Source organism: Hoplias malabaricus, chromosome 6, assembly GCF_029633855.1.
Source record: "Hoplias malabaricus isolate fHopMal1 chromosome 6, fHopMal1.hap1, whole genome shotgun sequence".
NCBI lineage: Eukaryota > Metazoa > Chordata > Actinopteri > Characiformes > Erythrinidae > Hoplias > Hoplias malabaricus.
In genome coordinates this window covers 10,377,247-10,398,982 of record NC_089805.1, presented here as the reverse complement: position 1 = coordinate 10,398,982, position 21,736 = coordinate 10,377,247, and the positions used below count along the sequence as shown (strand labels likewise).

The 21,736-nt window shown below is 41.9% G+C and overlaps 1 protein-coding gene across 2 annotated transcripts; it reads left to right on the top strand.

Moving 5' to 3' along the window:
* Positions 1–13,859: 13,859 nt before the first annotated feature.
* On the top strand, positions 13,860–21,287 carry klhl7 (kelch-like family member 7). 2 transcript variants are annotated; one of them, XM_066674032.1, is made up of 11 exons: positions 13,860–14,095; positions 14,736–14,838; positions 15,170–15,263; positions 15,371–15,495; positions 15,747–15,922; positions 16,599–16,773; positions 16,918–17,060; positions 17,502–17,742; positions 18,116–18,317; positions 19,401–19,498; positions 20,219–21,287. In XM_066674032.1, exons 1-11 carry the CDS (start codon positions 13,961–13,963, stop codon positions 20,626–20,628), a joined length of 1,902 nt encoding a protein of 633 aa, XP_066530129.1. In that variant the 5' UTR covers positions 13,860–13,960; the 3' UTR covers positions 20,629–21,287. The 2 variants fall into 2 exon arrangements, with proteins under 2 accessions (XP_066530129.1, XP_066530130.1); XM_066674033.1 differs by lacking the exon at positions 14,736–14,838 and having other exon boundaries at positions 13,964–14,095; positions 20,219–21,285.
* Positions 21,288–21,736: the final 449 nt, after the last annotated feature.

Here is a 21,736-nt window from a genome sequence, read left to right as displayed (position 1 = left end):
GCATCAGGACAACCACAGGACCCCACAGAGCAGGCATTTGGGTGGTGCGTCATTCTCAATACGAGTGGATCAGACACAGCAGTGCTGCTGGAGCTTTTAAACCCTGTGTTCACTCACTGTCCACTCTGTGAGACACTCCTCCCTTGTTAGTCCACCTTGTAGATGTAAAGTCAGAGACAGTAGCTCATCTGTCGCTGCACAGTGTGTGTCAGTCGTCCTCTAGTCATTCATCAGTGGATGCAGGATGCTGTCGGCTGGATATTTTTTGTTGGTGGACTGTTCTCAGTCCAGACACTGAGGGGTTTAAAAACTCCAGCAGCACTGCTGTGTCTGATCCACTCGCACCAGCACAACACACACTAACACACCACCACCATGTCAGTGTCACTGAGACGGCAGAGTATGATCCACCACTCAAATCAATCACCCAAGTATGCAGAGAAAGAGATGAACTACACTCTAGAACTACAACATGCTCCGGTGAGTGTTTCTAATCCAGTGAATATTCAGTTCATATCCTACAGCTGGAGATCTTTTGTGATGATTCCGTTATTAAAAAACCCCTCCATTGCTCCATTGTTCAGCCCCTGGTTGTGACCTTGGTGAACACCATGAAAAGCAAGAACGGAGGAAAATGTCTGCCATTTCCACTGAGAACACAATTTGGCCAAACACCTTCCATTTCTTTCGCCGTTTATTTCCAAGAACACGATTCCATCACGAGCGCTTTTATGAGGATCATCTACAGGAAGCAGATGTCTCTTAATTCTGAGATGTTTTTGGTTTAGAACATAACCGACGTAACCACCTCACAATCCCCGAGAGCAGCCCCTCCTCACTGCAACTCCTGACACTCAATGTTTTCCTGTGAATACCCTTGTCATTTCGCTCTTATTCTGTCTTTATTCATCACTACGCGGTGAGGTCTACAATATGTCTGATTCTTTTCTCAGCACAACCCCGGGGGGAGACATGCTGCCGGAACGTCACGACTGCAGCCGAAAGAGAAATGCGCCTGGTGCTCAGTCGCTGAGGTCTCTATTAGTACAGTTTAGTGTTGTTTTGAAGCTCATGCAGAAGCAACAATCAGTCTTATATCTGACTGAAGTTTTAATGGTGTATTCTGCTGTTTATCGTAACCCGATTTGTTCTGTTTATAGCCAACAAACCTGTCATTTGGCACCCACAGATTGTATCTTGCTCCCTCTTTCACAGCTCATTTTATTTTTGCATTAATTAATTAATCTCTCACTCTCGCTCTCTTTCTCTCTCTCCTCACACTCTTTCTCTCTTTTTCTCAGCCTCCACCGAGCATGAAAAAATGGCTTAGAGGTGTGAAACCTCATTACAATTATAATAATCATCTTACCTCTCCTCTTCCGCTCAGCAGACTCTGCCTGTTCTTTGTGCACTGAATTTGTGAGTTATGGGCAGAGTGCTGTGCAAAAGTCAGAGACCGTCATTAGTTTATTTTAAATATCAGTCTCTGAACCTTGTCTTCCTTCGAAACAAAGGTGGCTTCTTGACAGATCCATGTCCTTTCAGACCCATAGCTTTCGTTTGGCTTCTCACAGTGGAGTGATGCACATAAGCCCTGTGTCCTACAATGCTATACGATACAACAGAGTACAATAAGAGATTACCCCATAAACGTACAGTACATTATCTACAACCCATAATAATGCAACCCTTGTACATTGCAATGCTGAACACACACATGTGCTTCGGGTACAGACAAGCGAATGCAGAGCACTGTCGACACACGCGTGCATTTGAAATGAAGCTCAAAGGCTACAACCATAGCTTAATGATGCGGCAATAACAAACACTGTAACATGCACCAAACACAATCATCAGACAAACCACCACCTGCCTACCTTCACACACATAAAACCACAGGACAGAGACAAATGAGCTCACACAGTGCTTCAAAACCTTCCGCCTGGAATAGCAACACTTGCTGGAGAAGAACCAAAGCAGGAGAGACAGAACAAACAGACCCTTTGGAGTTTGATTTGATTACATTTTTACATTTTTTACACAAACCCATAAAAGTGCAGAAACAGAAGCGATTCTCTTTGGAGAAGGATTTACCATTAATTTTGAAATTTGGAGCCTACCTGGAATCACAGGGCACAAAGCTGGAACAAACCCTGCAGGCGGCACCAGTCCTTTAGAGGGCGACACACACTCACACATTCACTCACACCTATGGACACCTAACAACTTGTGTTTCTGGACCGTGGGAGGGAACCGGAGCAACTGGAGGAAACCCATGCTGACACAGTGAGAACAAAATAAAGACAGTCACCCAAGGAGCGGGGCTTAAACCCATAACCTCTAGGACCCTGATGCTGTGTGACAGCGACACAACCTGCTGCGAAAGAGTGCCATACTTGGATGATATGTTCTGGATCGTAAATACCACTCAAACTCCTCCCAGATGTGTTGAATAGGGAGCCCTCTGCTTTATAGCTCTTTGGCACTTTTGACTCATGGCACTGGGCATGGTACCCCTTTTCCTACCCTCCTCCAAAAGTTACATAATGTAATTTCTGCAGTGCTGAGCCTGGAGAAGTACTGACAGAGGCTCTATTCACCCATTACAGCTCATTGGAGCATCCCAGTGATTTTGAAGCTGTGATTATAAGGTGAAAATACTACCTAGTGTTATCATTTTGAAGTCCTTTAGCTCTGGTGTTCTTGCTGTCAACATGCGGGACTTTACATTTTATCAGCAGCCAGAATTAAGATAAGATTAAGCTTGTGCAAATTGATGGTGCAAATATACAAGCCCATAGCAACCTCCCAAAACTGTAAGCTTTACCAAGCACCTTAAACTGAGGAGCCCATACTCTTAAGAAACGTAATCGTGATTGTGGAGAAACCTGAAATAGATTCCATCCAGTAGATGGACCTGAGTAGAAGAGTCACCAGAGAGAACTGTGGGAGGATGCCTACAGGCGTGCAGTATTTTGGTTGTTCAGCATGGGACCTGATACCTTTTAGTCTGTGAGAGTGGGGGAGTGATGATGTGTTATCATGTGTGTAATGTTTTGTGTAAGATGCCAAAGAGAATAGAAAACTCCTTGAGAATCACTGGAGGTTGACACTGCTGAGACTGACCCTCTACAGGAGCAACTGAGCCTTCAGATCCTTCAGATCTAATCCATCGATTGCTGTGTTATGTGTATAAGTCACAGTGCACATACCACTATTATTTTATTCCTCTCCTAGGTGGCTGTAAGATAGCTCAGTTTCGAAGCATGTAAACAACTCCCAGTAAGAGGTAGCGATGCTAAAGTGCAGCCTCCACATGCTGGGGTTAGTTTGAGCACATTTAAAGCCTGCAGTAGACAAGAAGGACGAATAACATATTTAAATTGATATGAGTTAACTTCTCAAAGTTCATTCAGGTGGTAGAGTGTAAATTAGGAGAGTTCGCTTTGTAAGTGGAAGTCAATATTTAAATAAATACGCTATATTTACATGATAAACATTGACAGTAAGAGTTACACTTATGGCACTTGTCCACTGCATCGTACCTACACTCCACAACTCTGCTCTGCCATACTCTGTTTTTCTCCTCCTCCACCAGGTGAATCAGGTCCTGGTTCTGGAAGCAGGTTCTTGTTTAGTGGCTGTTCTCTCGTGGTTCAGAGCGAGCCGAGTTGGGACTAAACCGTGGCGTGTAAACCTTGCAGAGCGCTGATTGTCCAGAGAGAGTCATCACTCTACGCCACGCAACGCAGACGACCAGCACCAACTCTCCCTCTGTAAAATCTCCAGCTGCAGCAGAGATCACGTTTGTTTTTATCCGACTCACGACGGCAGCTCTTAAAATTACGCCGTTGTCTTTTGAAGAGGTTCAAACGCTCCTTGGATCGGTGGCTGATGAAAGAATCCAGCGAGAGCTGAACGCTGCAACAAGGAAGGAACAAACTCTACTGATCTGTCTGAACTGATGATGGAGCTGTGTTCAGTTACAAACAACAACAACAACAACACGCCAATACACCATGAGTAAACACCGCTTAACGTTTTTGAATTATGTTTTGCAAATATTTGGTAATGTGATGCAGTAAGCCACATGTGTTGGGCAGAATTAACGCCAAGAGATGGAAAACTGTATTAATTGATTTCGAAATGGCAAACAAGTTGGACCGAAGCCCAGCTTTTAAAAACCTACTGGGCACAATTATGGTTTTACAAATGAGCACATTCCTTATCTATTGTTTCAAGAAGGCAGGCTTCATCATGAGGAGTTTCTGCAGCATCCACCAGCTTTGAGAAAGAAGATCTGCTCTGTTCTTGGGAAAGTGACTGGCACCCTGCAATGTACAGTTGCAGCAAATTGCCTGGGGAAGGAATCTATCTTCATGCTTTTTCCTCTTGTCCTTTCATTGAGGCTATTTTTAGCATATATCTCCGCTGCTGATCATTAGCCGGACCACAGATTTTTGGGCTGTGTGTGTTATTTATTTTATTTTTTTGGATAGGGTGAGAGTATATGCAGATTTGAATGGCGTTTGTAGAGAAAATCCTTCTGTTTGCTTTCATGTGCAATCCAGGCAGCTTGTTAGCGAGGAGCTTTCGCGAGTCTCTCAGCATGCCGGGCCTGGGAGAGGTGTCTGCTGGGCGATATGTGGGAGCGGCGAATTAGCATCCAGCTCGCAGCCAGTTCCAAGGCGTCTTTTAATGTGGGAGAAGAACGCGTCCCTTTGCCTGCCCCACTATCACCAAAAAAAATAAGAAAGATGTCTCGTAATTAATTTCCTCCAACGGAGGCCTGGGCGTCTCGTTAAAGGCCCACTGGACTCTATATGCCTTTGTTATTTCTTTCCCCTCTCACTGTCTCTTACTGTCGTATGTGGTGGCACTGCCAAACGGACGGAGCTCTCTGGGGCGAGAAGTGTCAGTCACAAAAAAGAAAGCCTCTCTCCTTTCAGCCTTTTAGGCCACTTTTCCTGTCTTTTTTTTCCCTTTCTTTGACAAAGCAAAAAGAAAAAAACTAAATAAATGACTCCACTGCAGGCTGTGGATGTTCCAAATTTGCATGGGAACTGGCAGAGTAGAGACTCCTCCGCTTCTGAGAATTCCCAAAACACACCATGAGCCTTAATTAGCTTTCATAGCTTCTAAACACAGGCCCAGTCGGAACAGCCTTCGTTAAAAGACCGTTTAAGGAAAGGAAAGTCACTGGAGGATGGACAGAATGCTTTTAATGGGAGAGTTTATATACACAGTACGTCCAAACCTTGGTGGACACTCTTTATAATTAGTGAATTCAGATACTGTAAGGTTCCCACACTGCTGACACAGAAATTCACAGCTTGTGTAGGCTCCATAGAAAAGTTTGTCAGTAGAAGGTTATGTGACCAGTACTAATTATCAGACAGAAGGGTGTATCGGACACCCAGAACGTTCGGATGGAGCGATGGAGCTCTATCCAACTAAGTTGAGTTGGAATGGTGTTTTCGATCCAGAACTGATCATCCAACATTAGCAGTTAATGCTCTTGTGTCCATCAAATCCTCACAAAAAATTTTCAACTTCTACCCTTCCCAGAACTGCAGAAGAACTCTGTCTTAATACCCATCACCACAGACCAAATGTTGAATTACCAAATGATAACAACCCTTTAAGGTCATGCAGATCTCTCTTATTAAAGCAGCCAGGTAGCGGCCAACAGCAAGAAGAACTGGGTGGATGTCGACGGGTTGTGAAAGTGCGGAGAACAGAAAGATCACTCTCAGAGGTTTAATTATGGTGCACCGTGTGAGGATTGTGGATAATTATGGAGGCCCACAGCATGGAAGGGTACTATGAGGCTCCCGGCTCTACCTCAAGTGAGGGAGACCACCTTTCCTGAATCACCAGTAAGACATAATCACACCACCAAAACTAAAAGGTCTAGGCTTGATATTCCACCCCGAAAGACAGGACATCTGCTGCTTTTAGTATAAGAATTAGAATTAGAACTTTATAGGCCACTGTGTTTGAACACACATGAATTTGTTCTCCGCATTTAACCCAATCCGTGCAGTGAAACACACATTTACACACTAGTGAACACTAGGGGGCAGTGTAGGGGAGCACATATGCCTGGAGTGATAGACATATTTAGAGGAGACATGAGATTACTTGGGTTTTTTTTCTTTCTGAGAATCTTTTGATCTGCAGGACACATGACTCTCATTCTGAGTTTTAATGGAGATCTCAGCAGAGTCTCAACTGTGCTCAGATTTACTGAGATACTTACACTCAAGGCTTTCTGTAAAGACAGGCACTCAGTCATTTTTTATGTGAGACACATGTGAGATTCCTCTACTCTTCTCTTGTTTTCAGGAGACATTTCTGAGCAGCCGGAGACGTTTAAGTCTCCTTTGTGTTTCCATTAGATATTGTTCCATTGATCTTGTCTAGTAATTAGAGCGATATTAAAGGAACACTAGGTAAGATCTGTTATTTTGGCTTCTGGGTTACAGTTGCAGAGTGTAATATATTTTTGTAGCATTGTCTTAAAATCAGGGGATAAAGGCAAGGGGGGAAGCCATGGTTTCCTACCCTGCTCCACTATTTACACAGTGCAGTTTCTGCAGTGCTGACCCCAGAGTAGCAACAACAGAAGCTCTATTCTCCATATTACAGCTCAGGAGCATCGCAATGACCTTGAATCTGTTGCTTTAAAGGGATCTCCTCTCTCCTCTTTTTCTGTACTCTAGGCATGATATTTCACCTCCATCAAGACATGTCCTTGAATGTTGTTTTCCAGGCCTTCGTGGGTTTGACCCCCAAGAGAAAGGAAGGAAAAGAAATCCCTCTTAAAGAGTGAGAAATCTCCTCCCAATGGAAATCAGCTCGATAAAACGGAGATAGGGTTAAAGAACCTCTAAACTGCGGATGAAAAGTGAGAACTCCCACAGACGGGAATCGATATCGGCAACAAGACGCTCCTTTCTCCTTTGCCTGAGTCAGACGTGCCTTGTAACATCGGCTCATGGCGCTGTTCCTAGAGCAGACACTAATGACAAAAGGATTCCCACGGATTTCAAAAAACCCAGAGAGTGTTGTCTGGGTGAAATTTTCTGTGCATGTGCTTTTCTCTCAAAAACCAAACAAATCCAATCAGAGAGGTCTCACCCAGCCCCACCTCCCCTGTTTCCTTTCGGTTTTTTTTTTTTTTTTTTGAGAATGAGAGAGAGAGAAATCACGTGAAGCTCTGAACTCCAACACCGCTCTGGCAGCAAAAATGACATCTGAATTCTCCTTTCACTGGAGTGGATTTAGAGGAATACATTAGCATGGGTTCGGGCGACAGAAAGCTCTGTAGTCAACACACGAATGCAAATGCCTTGATGCACTGTATGTTCTCTTTTTTAATCCCGTCTTTGAAGGGATGATCTCTTTCTGTTGCGTTCTGATGCAGCTGTGCCAAAGTTAGAAATGTGGAACATATAAGCTCCAGCATTTTCAGACAAACCCCACATGCTATGCCAGTCTCGGGAAAAGTTTTGCACCTAGTTCTAATGGGTCAGGCTCGGAGGAGAGATACCTAGTAAGTATTAAGGCCCAGAGACATTGATGTAGTCAGTGACAAGGATAAAAATCCACTCAAAATCTCAAGGACGGACCTTCTCTAACTCTCAGAGGCATCTGATGATTCCTCGAGTCAAAACCCAGATTCTAAAATTATTATATTATCACCACTTTAAACAGAAAGAATTCTTTAGATCTGTTATTTTAAAAAAAACAAACCACCAACAAAGGCGGCACGGTGGCGCAGTCACACAGCTTCAGGGGCCTGGAGGTTGTGGGTTCGATTCCCGCTCCGGGTGACTGTCTGTGAGGAGTTGATGTGTTCTCCCCATGTCCGCGTGGGTTTCCTCCGGGTGCTCCGGTTTCCTCCCACAGTCCAAAAACACATGTTGGTAGGTGGATTGGTGACTCCAAAGTGTCCGTAGGTGTGAGTGTGTGAGTGAATGTGTGTGTGTGTCTGTGTTGCCCTGTGAAGGACTGGCGCCCCCTCCAGGGTGTATTCCCGCCTTGCGCCCAATGATTCCAGGTAGGCTCTGGACCCACCGCAACCCTGAATTGAATAAGCGCTTACAGATAATGAATGAATGAGTGAATGAAACCACCAACAATTTCTCCTCATCATTTCCCCTCAAAGGAAACCCATATGGCTTTAGAGTCTTTAGAGATGACAAGGGTACAACTTCTCTACTTCACAAGTGTCCACTTCAGCCCAGAATGCACTGCAACCTGATACCGTTTCCCAGTCAACAGTGAAAATAACATAAATATATATATATATATATATATATATATATATATATTTTTTTTTTTTTTTTAACAAAGCTCAAATATTTAAATTATATCATTGTTATACTGTATTTTAATTTAATTTACATAGTGTAAGCTACGCTGCAATTGATGTTCCTTACTTTAGCCTATTAGCTAACTTCTGAGCACATTTAGCACTGTTACATATAGCGCTGTAGACAGTTCATAGCAAACATAATGTGAAATCAACTCCCTCCCTCCCTTGTATTTTTTTTGGACACTTCTGGGATGTAGGTGCTACAAATATCCGAGTTCTTAGTGGAACCGGGCAAAGGCAGAGGGCAAGTTAATACCAGTATTGAAACAGGGCCATGTTATCACACCAAAACTTTCCCTATCAGATAAACAAACCATATTTAAAAACTCTGTCAGTACTTCCCAGGCTCAGCACTGCAGAAATTACATTATGTAATGAGTCAAAAGTGCCAAAGACACTCACTTCAGATCTGAACACATCAACGGTTCGGGTTCATCGTTCGAGTGCATGGAGCTGTCAAGGAACCCTCACAGAGAAAAGGAAATACACACAAATCAGAAACCAAACATGGTATTTAGTGTTTTCTGTAGAATGGGCTGGCCACACCAGAGCCCAGACATTAACGTCACCGAACGTGTTTGGGCCGTCTATTACCTTTTTTTCTGTCAGTATTTTTTCCGATGGCACAGTCTAGCCTGCTCCAAGCTCCGTTTCACCAATTTCATGGGACAGAAGCTGGAATTGAGCTTTTGGAGGGTGCTGCCTCGTGTTAGGTGTCACTGGCTATAACACACCCGCTCAGAGAGCGGCTGAGAGGAAGGAGAGATTCTCAGACAGCCTTCACACACTCGCTTTGTTGTGCACGTGTACAAGGAGACTTCTCACACCTCAGCCATCAAAGGACAGTCGGCTCAAATTAGAGCTCTCAGAAATATGGCTGGTGGGGGGATGGTGATATGCGTGTTTTTGTGGGGGGTGAATGTAATGATTCCAGGTTCTTTGGGTTAGCGTAACAAGCAGGCGTGGAGAGCACTCGTTAGAGGACCCACCGACAGCCTACATCCCCTCATTAGGAAGAGAGAGGGAGTGGGGGTGGGGGTGGTGCTGTGTGGCATGTTTTGACTCCATTTGAAAAAGTGCCTCTCCCTGATTCTTGCAATTTAAGACACTCTGTCCACAGCTTGCGCTCCTAATGAGTTTGTAAAATCCAGACGAGAGACCTATTATTGACCTTCAATTGTCTGAATAATCAGAATAAACCCCCATTCACCAAATGTTAGGCTTTGGTTGAGCATTTGTACCTGTTTGTACAGAGTAAAGGTGGTACACTGTAGGTGCAGATGTTTCTAGACACATTTTAGAAGCTACTATACAGTATGTGCCCCCATTGGGAAAACTTGTATAATCTCTATATAAAACTATTGCCAATAGAATGGGACGCTAGAGCAGTGGCACATGAGGCTAAGTTAATCCTGCTCAGTGCCAAGCATGGGATAGAGAGTTATATTCTGGTGAAAATCAAGAAACTGAGCTGAAATAGTTATGTACTTTTTTGATTTTACTTTTGGGATTTTGGAACTTTTAATTTGTACTAAATCACTAATAATATTAAGTTACACTTAAAGTACAGGGTGGGCCATTTATATGGATACTGGAAGTCTGCGCTAGCATTTCTCCTGCGGTGTTGCTATCAGTGAGTGAAGAGTGGGAGAAGAGGGTTACACTGACAATCCAACACAATGGGCAGCATTTTGAACACATTTTATAAGTGGTCAGAGACTTGTAAATACCTCATGAAAGAATAAAGTTACAAACACACCATTGCTTTTCTTGTGAAATTCCCAATCAGTTTGATGTGTCACATGACCCTCTTCCCATTGAAGAAACAAAATTTGGATCCAAAATGTCCAACTTCAAAATGGCCGCCATGGTCACCACCCATCTTCAAAAGTTTCCCCCCTCCTATACACACTCTAAAAAATGGTTGGGTTTAAATAACCCAAGTTGGGTCAGTTTGGCAACCCAACACTGGGTCCAATAGGGACAAACCCAGCATTAGTTGTTTTAACCCAATTGTGTTGGGTTATGGGGTTTGACCCAGGGAAATGGGTTGTTGGGCCTTTACCCAACTGCTGAGTAAAAGCAACTCCATGGTTGGGTTACAACATCCCAAGTTGGGTTATATATATGTAAATTATAAATGTACTACTCTTCTTCATGCACCCGCCTCCCACACACACACACAAACAAATAAACTCAACTATAGAAATATAAATGACATTAATTTCATTTCCTTTAAAGTAGCTTACAACATTTATTAAAACAATTGAAAATGTTTTTGATCACATTAAATAATATTAATAATCATAATAATAATAATATCCTCTACAAAGAACACAGGTCTGCATATTTTAGTGCAGAATTATTAGTATATACTAATATGCCACAAACAGGAATTTAATATCACCAACCATTCCCATTTTATTAAGGTGTATCCATATAAATAGCCTACCCTGTATAATAAGTATAGTCATATGTTATTTTCACCACTCTTATAGTTATACTTCTGAGCTGCCTGACTGAACTCTTAAACACATTAACAGTGTGCTTAATTTATTAATAAAATATAAAATAAAAGTCACTGGTATAAATGAACAGACCTTGTCATAACACAACTAACAGTAGCACAAATAACAATATATATTATTACAAAGTATTACAATACTTGCGAATTAGAAGTATATGACTTATAATGGGGGCAGCACGGTGGTGCAGCAGGTAGTGTTTCTGTCACAGCTCCAGGGTCCTCGAGGTTGTGTGTTCAAGTCCTGGTACGGGTGACTGTCTGTGAGGAGTGTGGGGTGTTCTCCCTGTGTCTGCGTGGCTTTCCTTCGGGTGACTGTCTGTGAGGAGTGTGGGGTGTTCTCTCTGTGTCTGCGTGGGTTTCCTCTGGATGACTGTCTGTGAGTGTGTGTGTTGCCCTGTGAAGGACTGGTGCCCCCTCCAAGGTGTGTTCCCGCCTTGCGCCCAGTGATTCTGGGTAAGCTCCTGACCCACCGCCGCCCTGAATTGGATAAGTGGTTTCAGACAATGAATGAATATATGACTTATATTGTATCAAAAGAGATGAAAATAACACGACTAGTAGACTCAGTATATTAAGTGTTACTTAATATAATTTAAATGACATATTAGTAAATCTTAAATTAAATCATCAGTACCTGACTTCAATATGTTTATGTGCCATAATAGTCCGAGTTGTGACTGTAGTAAAAAGGAACAAGCTGCCTATTAGTATACTTTATTATGAGGGAATATTGGGCAAGAAAATGTCTACAAAGTTTTACCCACATATATTGCTGTTTGCTGCATGTGCTGTTTTCAAAAACATGCTGACAGCTTGGGAGAAGTAGTCAGGATGTCAGAGCACTCTGTACTGTTTGACCCCTCTCCTCTCTCTCTCTCTCTCTCTCTCTCTCTCTCTCTCTCTCTCTCTCTCTCTCTCTCTCTCTCTCTCTCTCTCTCTCTCTGTCTGGAGACAGATATAGACTGGTCCAGTAGGACGTCTCCTGGCCCTCTTTCTTGACATTAGGTGAGACTAGCTGCCAGCCTGTTCTCTTCGTAGATTTCAGAATATTAGGAACCTCCTGAGAACATATAAACTCAAGCCTACACTGATTACTGGAGCAGAGGGGGTTTGAATGGTCAGAAATCACAAAATAATGAGAAGATGGTGGTTGCCACTTTGTCAGAAACACCTACCATATAGGTGCACTCTCTACATTTACAATTACAGACTGTAGCTCTATCTACTCTGTTCATTGGTCAGATAGAAACACATTATGACCACCAGTGACCAGACATTATTTGAGTGTTGGGGCGAGTGTTATGCACTGCTACTTGCTAATAAAACAACATACAGTCGAGCACAAAGAGTTTAATGGGTCGTGCTGTGCTTTTAAAGGTGGCACTTCTGCAGCACATTTTTTAGAGGAAGTGCTGCTATCATGAAATGGAGATCCAGGTGCAACAATAGCTCAGCTGTAGAGTAGCAGGCTACTGAATCTGAAAGAATCCTGAGGCATGTAGCAGCCAAAGACAAGCTCATGTTCAGCAGGAAGTGTCAGCTGGAGGGGGATGAATTCGTGGTTGTACAGATGACAGGTGAAGGCTTCCTTTCCAGATATATAGTGACATGTGAAAAGTTTTGTGGGGGAGGAATAATGGGATTTTATTTTTCAGGGAAAATAAATATTACTGCTACAAGAGATACATTCCAAGGAAATGTGTGCTTCTAGCTTTGAGGAACTTACCTGGCCTCACCAAAGCCTTGACCAACATCCAGCACCTTTGAGCTGGATTTAAACACTGACAGTGAGCTAGAACCTATCTCCCAGGATCATTACCTAACCTCAGTACTGCTCTTGTGACTCAGTTGTAGTAGGCTACATCCACACAATTAGTTGCCAATATATAATTTCCTACTGAAATAAGGTGTACAAAAGGGACATGAAAACACTATTTCTATGTCCAAATATTTTTGACCTATTTTGTCATTGTTGGTCCTCTGGTGGTCTCTTTATCCCTTATACATAATACATTTTACATGTAATTGTGATTATACACAACGATATGTACTTGAGTTTTGTTCTGAGGCTCTGCCCTGTATTGTACCTCATTCTGTTTTTGTGACATAAAAAACAGTGTATTTCTAACAGTATGCTTCTGAGTATTGATCTTACATTGACAGTCATTGACATTTTTTCTACCAGCCTGTCAATAACTGTAGGTAACACTGACATCTAGTGTTTAGTACACGCAAGTACAACAATACACTGGATTTCAAAAGAATGTTCGAGTATTGTTGTGGTATGCTAAAATATATATATATATATATATAAGAATTATATATAATTCTTTTTTGTTTTTTTCAGTGACAGTGTGTAGCCTAACTGCAATGCACTACCCAGTTGAATTTTATTTGAAATAATGAATAACTGCATAATTATATAACAAACTTATCATTATTATTAACAGTTATATAAAATATAATACAAAATCCACACATTAATATAGTGCACTGTATTTTATATATTATTATACGCAGTCATATCAGGATATTATGGCCACCTCCTTGTTTTATGAAATATAAATACTCCCCGTCCTTTCTCCATACAGCGCTCTGTACTTCTACAATTACAGACTGTAGTCCATCTGTTGCTCTTCATAGTTTGTCAGCCCCATTTTCAGCTTGTTTTACAATGGTCAAGACCCCCACAGGCCCAGCACAAAGCAGGTATGATTTGGGTGGTAGATATTTAGTAATTAATTATTTATGCACAATGTATTATTATATGTATTATTATTATTATTATTATTATTATTATTATTATTATTATTATTATTATTATTATTATTATTATATTTCCGTATTTATTGTATAGCTCCCTTTTCTCTGTCTGTGTTTGGAATATTTAACCATTGAGCTACTTTTATTTTGACAAATGTTTTGTTGTGGCAGCCATTGCCGCTTGTTGTGTGCCTGTGTCTCCAGCTTCAGCTCCGGCGGCGTGCAGGGAGCTGGGTTTTAACCGGATTGTTTAGTTTAGTTCTGGGTTTGTTTTTATTCTTAACGTCATGGAGAGAATGACCTCCACCTCCAGCGAGAAAAGCTCAGGCTCCAAGAAGAAAATTGAGAAGAAAATCGCGTCTAAGGAAGAGTACAGGTTACTGTCAAACATGATGGGAGTCATGAATAACCTCAGAAAACAGGTATATAGTAGTAATTATAATAATAATAATAAGTAGATATGCATTGCCTGAAAGACATACCTGTGCTAGCAAAGCAGAAATTAAAGTGAATTAAAATAAAAGTTAAATATTAGAAAGATATATATTGTACATGATGGATTTGTAGAGAACTATAAAGGATTAGATAGATACAAAAATAGACAGAGTTATAGATAGATACTTAGATAATTGTTGATAGAATGAAAGAGGTTCTGGAGATTTAATTTCTATATCATCTCGAAAAGTATGAAATGTAGAAAATAGAAAAGTCAGCTGCTGTGCCATTTACAAGACCTACACATCAAAGTTTAAATGAAATTTCTGCACTACGTCGGTTTTGAATTATGTGAATTTATTTACATTATTTACTTATTTTGGACAATCTTTTACTTGTAGTTTTAAAAAAAGTGAATTAAAGTTAACTCATATCTTAAAATATCAAAAATCCCATATGGCGCCACTTACTTAAAATCCACCTCTGGTGGTCAGTTAAACACTCAAAACACAGTGCAGTTCATCAAAATAGAAAATGTACAAGTTATTTCCAAGACAAATATTCATAGATCTTTGGTAAAGACAGGGGTTATAGACTCTTCCACTTCGACTTTTTGGTTTTTTTTAGGGAATCCTGTGTGATGTTATACTTGTGGTGCAGGGGAAACACATCCTGGCACACAGAGTCGTCCTGGCTGCTGCAAGCCATTTCTTCAACCTCATGTTCACCAGTAAGAACTGTAGAGTTTTTACCTGTTTGCTGAGATGTTCTCATTTGTTCCATGACTGAGAGACGATTTTAGTGTTTACTTTTTGCTGGACATACCCTATAAGACACAGATGGTTTCAGTATTCAAGGTTACGGCTGGTGGGACTGCTTGCAGTTTTTAGATATAATCAGAACTATATGGCTCTGTCTCAAAGCATAGAAATTACACTATTTGTCCAGATGTTTGTAGACCATTAATATATTCAACTACTCTAATTTCCACCCATCTTAGATGCTCAGAGCTTGTTTAACCTCTGTAAAGGGGCATGTAATTGATTCTGCCTCTACCACAGCCAACATGATGGAAGCCTCAAACCATGAAGTGGAGCTTGGTGGAGCAGAGCCTGAGATCATTGAGCTGTTGGTGGAATTTGTTTACACAGCACGGTAAAGCAAACACTGAGCAGACTGATTCATTCAGATCATTGATTGTGTTCTCACTTCAAGTTAAAAGGGATTAGATTACCTGATGCTGTTCTGGTTTTTATATCCAGCATCTCGGTCAACAGTAATAACGTCCAGTCTCTCCTCAACGCTGCCAACCAGTACCAGATAGAGCCAGTGAAGAAAATGTGTGTGGACTTTCTCAAAGAGCAAGTGGATGCTACGAACTGTCTTGGTGAGGCTTGGTTTAACTACTGTCTGTTGTTTTTGTTATTTGGTGGCCATCAGACAAAGATAAACTATTATGATTAACATATTCCTTTTTGTTAATACAGTTACAAATGAGCCCTGTCTGTGACACATGGAATAACATGCGATGCATTTATTCATTGACATTTTGTATAATAGTGCAGTATTATAAAATGTAGTGAAATACAGTGTGTGTTGTACCAAGATAATATATGAAGGATTTTATCTACCCTACAGGCATTAGTGCCCTGGCAGAGTGCCTTAACTGTCCAGAACTGAAGACTGCAGCGGATGAGTTTATATACCAGCACTTTACAGATGTGTACAAACTGGATGAGTTCTTGCAGCTGGACGTGAAGCAGGTGACACATCTTCTCCATCAGGACACACTAACCATCAGAGCAGAAGATCAAGTAAGTTTCCTAAATTGCCTGTCCACTCTGTGGCCAACTTGGCAACATCCTTTGGCAGTTTGTTCCACTCATAAAAGGGTCCATCCTCCAAGAGCAAAGGGACACCATTCATTCATTCATTCATTCATTCATTATCTGTAACCGCTTATCCAGTTCAGCGTCGCGGTGGGTCCAGAGCCTACCTTGAATCATTGGGCGCAAGGTGAGAATACACCCTGGAGGGGGCGCCAATCCTTCACAGGGCAACACACACACTCACACATTCACTCACACACACACACCTACAGTCACTTTGAGTCACCAATCAACCTACCAATGTGTGTTTTTGGACACCGGAGCACCCGGAGGAAACCCACGCGGACACGAGGATAACACACCAACTCCTCGCGGGGACACCAAAGCACTCCAAATAAAACCCGTTTTAACAAACATTTGAAATCACTGGTAAACTCTCGTTAAAATTCTAGGGTTTACTGTGTCCAAAAGTATCCAGACATCCTTTAGTACAAGCATAGCAGTTGAGGTTAATGTCTGACCTACATATACATCCTTAAGACTTAAGGGTCAGGGAATAAATAATCTAGTGACAGGGAAGTTTAATAACACCTTCAGAAAAAAGCAAATGATCATAGTCACAGGTGTCTACTGTGCGCTTGCTCTTTTTGTATTTTTGCAGATTTACGATGCAGCCGTTCGGTGGTTGAAATATGACGTGTTAAACCGTCAGCAGTACATCGTGGACATATTGAGCAAAGTTCGATTCCCCCTTGTCTCCAAGAACTTCCTCAGCAAGACGGTCCAGGCTGAGCCTCTGATCCAGGACAACCCTGAGTGCCTCAAAATGGTCATCTGTGAGTAGCCCCTTCTGGATGGATCCGGTAAAGATAGAATAGAATTAGAAAGGAAGTCAGCGATCACCTGAAAGATCTGTGAGAGTCTCTGAGGCTGCTGATGTCTAATATTGATGGTTCTATCTGTGTGTGTGTGAGATACAGGTGGAATGCGTTATCATCTCTTGTCCCCTGAAGACAGAGAGGAACTGGGCGAAAGCAGCCGGCCACGCTGTAAGAAGCATGACTTCCGTATAGCTCTATTCGGAGGCTCACAGCCACAGTCCTGCAGATACTTCAACCCCAAGGTCCAAACTGACCCCTCACATTAACCCTCAGTTTCTGTTAGAAGAACAGCTCCAAACAGCCACTTAACAGGGAAGAAAACGAACAATTATTTTGTACAAGTTAAGATATAGTTGTAATTAATTTGTTACGCTGCCTAGTCATGTTTGTTTTACTTTTACCTTTAATCCTGTTATTATAAACTGTTTGTAGGGTATACGAATTTTAAATTAACCATAAAGGAACCTGTACTGTAACATATTTACTACACATATCTTTTATTTGAAGTCAAGTGGAGGGCAACAAGTTTTCTACAGTTTTATATAGGATAGAAAAGAGATTTAATTCCAATCAACTTCTGTTGGCCCATTCATTGTAAAACCTTTATTCAATTTAAAGGACAGCTGATGTGTTTACATGGTGTAGAAGAATACTAACAGACTTCTTGTCTCTGAACGTTTCAGGACTACAGCTGGACTGATATCCGCTGTCCCTTTGAGAAACGGCGGGATGCTGCGGCTGTTTTCTGGGACAATGTAGTGTACATACTGGGAGGCTCTCAGCTCTTCCCAATTAAGAGAATGGACTGTTACAATGTGGTGAAGGACAGCTGGTATTCCAAACTGGGTCCTCCCAACCCCAGAGACAGCCTGGCTGCCTGCGCCTCTAAAGGCAAGATCTACACCTCCGGAGGATCAGAAGTTGGTGAGTTTCACCTGGAATTTTATGTGTTTTCTAATTAGGATTTGTATCAAAGGCCCTCCCTCTCCCCATCAGCCATTACAATGTTAGCTAACGCAGCATCATAGCAGAATTAGTATTCTCCTCCAAGCATGTTCAGAAGAAGAGTTAGTACATATTTTTTTGTCATTGCTAGTCTTTGTAATAGAAACCCTGAGAAACCCAGCACCTGACCCTAACTATGACCACACTGGTGTTACCAGTGTCCATCAGTGAAGTGTGTCTGTTTTGTGTGTCTGTTTTTTTTTTTTTTTGTGTGTGTGTGTGTGTGTGTGTGTGTGTGTGTGTGTGTGTGTGTGTGTGTGTGTGTGTGTGTGTGTGCGTGCGTGTTGGTCAGGAAGCTCGGCACTGAATCTGTTTGAGTGCTATGACACACGTACGGAGACATGGCAGAACAAGCCCAGCATGCTGCAGCCTCGGTGTAGCCATGGCTCAGTGGAGGCCAATGGACTCATCTATGTGTGTGGGGGCAGTCTAGGGAACAACGTCTCTGGCAGAGTCCTCAACAACTGTGAAGTTTTTGACCCAAACACGGAAGAGTAAGTCTTAAGGTTTTATGCATTCATCCTTTTTCAAGACAGGAACACACCCTGGAGGGGGCGCCAGTCCTTCGGAGGATGAAACACACTCACACCTACGGACACTTTTGAGTCGGCAATCCACCTTCCAACATGTTTTTGGACTGTGGGAGGAAACCGGAGCACCCGGAGGAAACCCACACGGACACAGGGAGAACACACCACACTCCTCACAGACAGTCACCCGGAGAAAACCCACGCAGACACAGGGAAAACACACCACACTCCTCACAGACAGTCACCCTGAGGAAACCCACGCAGACACAGGGAGAACACACCACACTCCTCACAGACAGTCACCAGGAGCGGGACTCGACCCCACAACCTCCAGGTCCCTGGAGCTGTGTGACAGCGACACTACCTACCGCACTTATTTCACTGAGGTATTTGAGCAAAAAACAGCATGCACTTTGAAGTGTATCTTGTGTTCTTCTAGAGGAGACACCTATTTACTCAGAACACACTTATTATAGAGGCTACTGAGCCAGTGCTTCACTCTGGTTTTGTGTTCTTTCTAATGACAGGAAGTTGTGTCAGATTTTTGCTTGTGGTATATGAACACACTACACAGACATAACATCAGTTTGAAGCATCCTTTTGTTTAATGGAGGTGTTTTATTTGCTAACCTTCATTTTTAGAGCAGGTATTTGTTCTAACACAAACTATCAATAAATAATTCATTTAAAAATTATGAATTTATTAAATATTCATGCCCTACATCCAAATGTAGGGAAAGATATAATTTAGTCAACAAAAATCCAAAAGAATGATGCATCAGGAACAATTTTATAATCACATTAACTTACACACATTAACTTACACCTAATCAGATGAATTAAATGTTTAGAGATTACCTTGCATTTTAAATTCTTAAATTAAAAATCAAACAAACATCAAATACACAGCCATTACACACTAAGGGGGTTTGAGTTAATCAGTAAATAACCTAAAACAGGGCAATAAAAGCTCAGAAATGCTCTCGGCCCAATGCTGTATTCGTCTGAAATGTATGTGTTCAACTTTGTTGTTTTCTTTGAGTCCAGATGGAGAGTGTTGTGTGGTATGAGGGAAGCCAGGAAGAACCACGGCCTGGTGGTGGTTAACTCTAGGATCTATGCTGTGGGTGGACAGAATGGCCTCGGTAGGTTTATCTTCTGCAGAAACATTAATAACTAGAACACCGTATTAAAAAGGACCATGGTGTATCTGTGCAAACATCAGTGATTGTGAAATGACTGCTAAATGCTAAGCTCAAATAAATATATGGCCATTGGTCATATATAAAATAAACAGTTGGTCTATGACTTGTGCACAGTACACTTGCTGTGTTTCATCTGTTCTTTGAGTGAAACAACAATACCAATTAAAAGTGGAAGAAAACACCCATTTTCCAGCTTTTATTGACATCAGGTTCAGTATATAACCAGAAGTGAGAGAAATGTGAGTGGTTCATAACTGTCACAGCACACACAGGAAGAAGCCTGGATCAGTGTTTGATCAGTGTTGGTGCAACACACTGCCTTCCTCCAGTAGGTCAGGAGTTCATCCTACAGCAGGATAGTTACCCAAACTTTAGAGGTCTACTTTGAGTGATAAAATTGTGTTCAAATAATTCCTTGATTTATTCATTGTTTATCTGTTGTTGCTCATCAGTTCTGAGCTTTAGTTTAGCAGTACGCTGTGACATTAAACACTGTACATATAAAATAAAGACCAGTAGTTTAAGCAGTATGGGTTGTTTGTAATGTAAAAAAAATGACACCATGCCAAATCACCTCTCCCTGGGAAAGGAAGTGTTATATCCATTGTGGTCCTCCATCATTGTCCTTGGCTCTGATGCTGGTCTAACTTGGTGCTGCAGGTGGTCTGGACTCTGTGGAGTATTACGAGATCGGGAGTAACGAGTGGAAGATGGCGTCTCCGATGCCTTGGAGGGGAGTGACGGTGAAGTGTGCAGCGGTGGGCTCTATCATCTATGTTCTAGCGGGCTTTCAGGGTGTCGGACGGCTGGGTCACATCATGGAGTACCACACAGAGATGGACAAATGGGTGAAGTCCAGCAAAGAGAGAGCTTTCCCCGTCACCAGCTGCCTCATATGTGTAGTGGACACCTGTGGAGCCAATGAGGAGGACATGAGCTCCTTTCATGAACCTTCATCAAGCTCATCCTCAGCAGCTGCAGCAGGATCTTCTTCAACCTCCTCCGCATCATCATCATCATCGTCATCATCATCCATGTCCTCAGCTCCACCAGGTCATGGACAATGCTGAGGATGGACCCTACACACTTATAATAGCGCGTTTGGACACCTCTCGTCAAATGACATGGATTTTCTAAATGAACACGCCCTCTACAAAGGAGAATCTTAATTTTTTTTTGCTCATTTTTTATTTATTTGCTTAGTTTTAAAAAAAGAACCTGTCAAAATGTTAACTTGTTTGTGTATTGTTTAAACACTACAAGAACTATGTGCTAAATAAGCAGTCAAATGCGTAGCTGAGCATTTTTGCATTTGAAATTGCTGCTCTGTCTCAAAAACAACATTTTGTGTGAACAGGCGCTGCAGGCCAGCAGTGGATGTGTAAGTGGAGATAGAGTCAGGGACTAATACATAATGACATTTAGTGAATGAAGGTGAAGGTGTGGAGGCACATCTATACCAATTTTAAGGCATTAGGGAAAGGACTTCTACGCTTGTAATTTTAATAACAGAGTTCTTATGGTTTTGAGCACTGAGACCCCCCCCCAAATATTTAACATATTGGGGGGGGGGGGGTATAATGTGTTCTCCACTATGTTAAAGCAAATAAACAGGAACGGTATTAAAGTGTACAGAAGTGTGTTCTCTGTTTCTGTACAGAAATGGCATCATACGTCAGTTTCTGAGAAAACCAGTCTGAGAAGCAGCTTACGTTGGAGTGGCTGTTGTCTTCTTGTGGTTGTCCTGGTTGACCACAGCTAGCTGGTCACCTTGAACACACAAGAACAAAGTTTGAGTCATAAACACTGTAATGCCTTTGATATTTCACAATTTTCTCAGTGTCTTTCTCAAAGTTGCCCCCCACCCCCCCCCAACTGCTAGTCCAACCAGGCATGGTCCAAAAAAATTAATCACCATTAACTTTGAGTAGGGTGACCAGACGTCCTCTTTTACCCGGACATGTCCTCTTTTTTTAGACTTAAAAAAATGTCCGGCCGGAATTTCACAAATGTGGATTTTGTTTTTCTAGAACTTACATAGAATTACGAGAAGTTTCGTTCACAAACTAGTCCCGCCCTCCCCTACTCCGTTTTGTTCGCTTGTGTGAGAATGGGGCGTGGTGAAGTAGCCTAAAATCTTCGGATTGGACGGTCTGACTGTAGAGCTACCGTTATTGG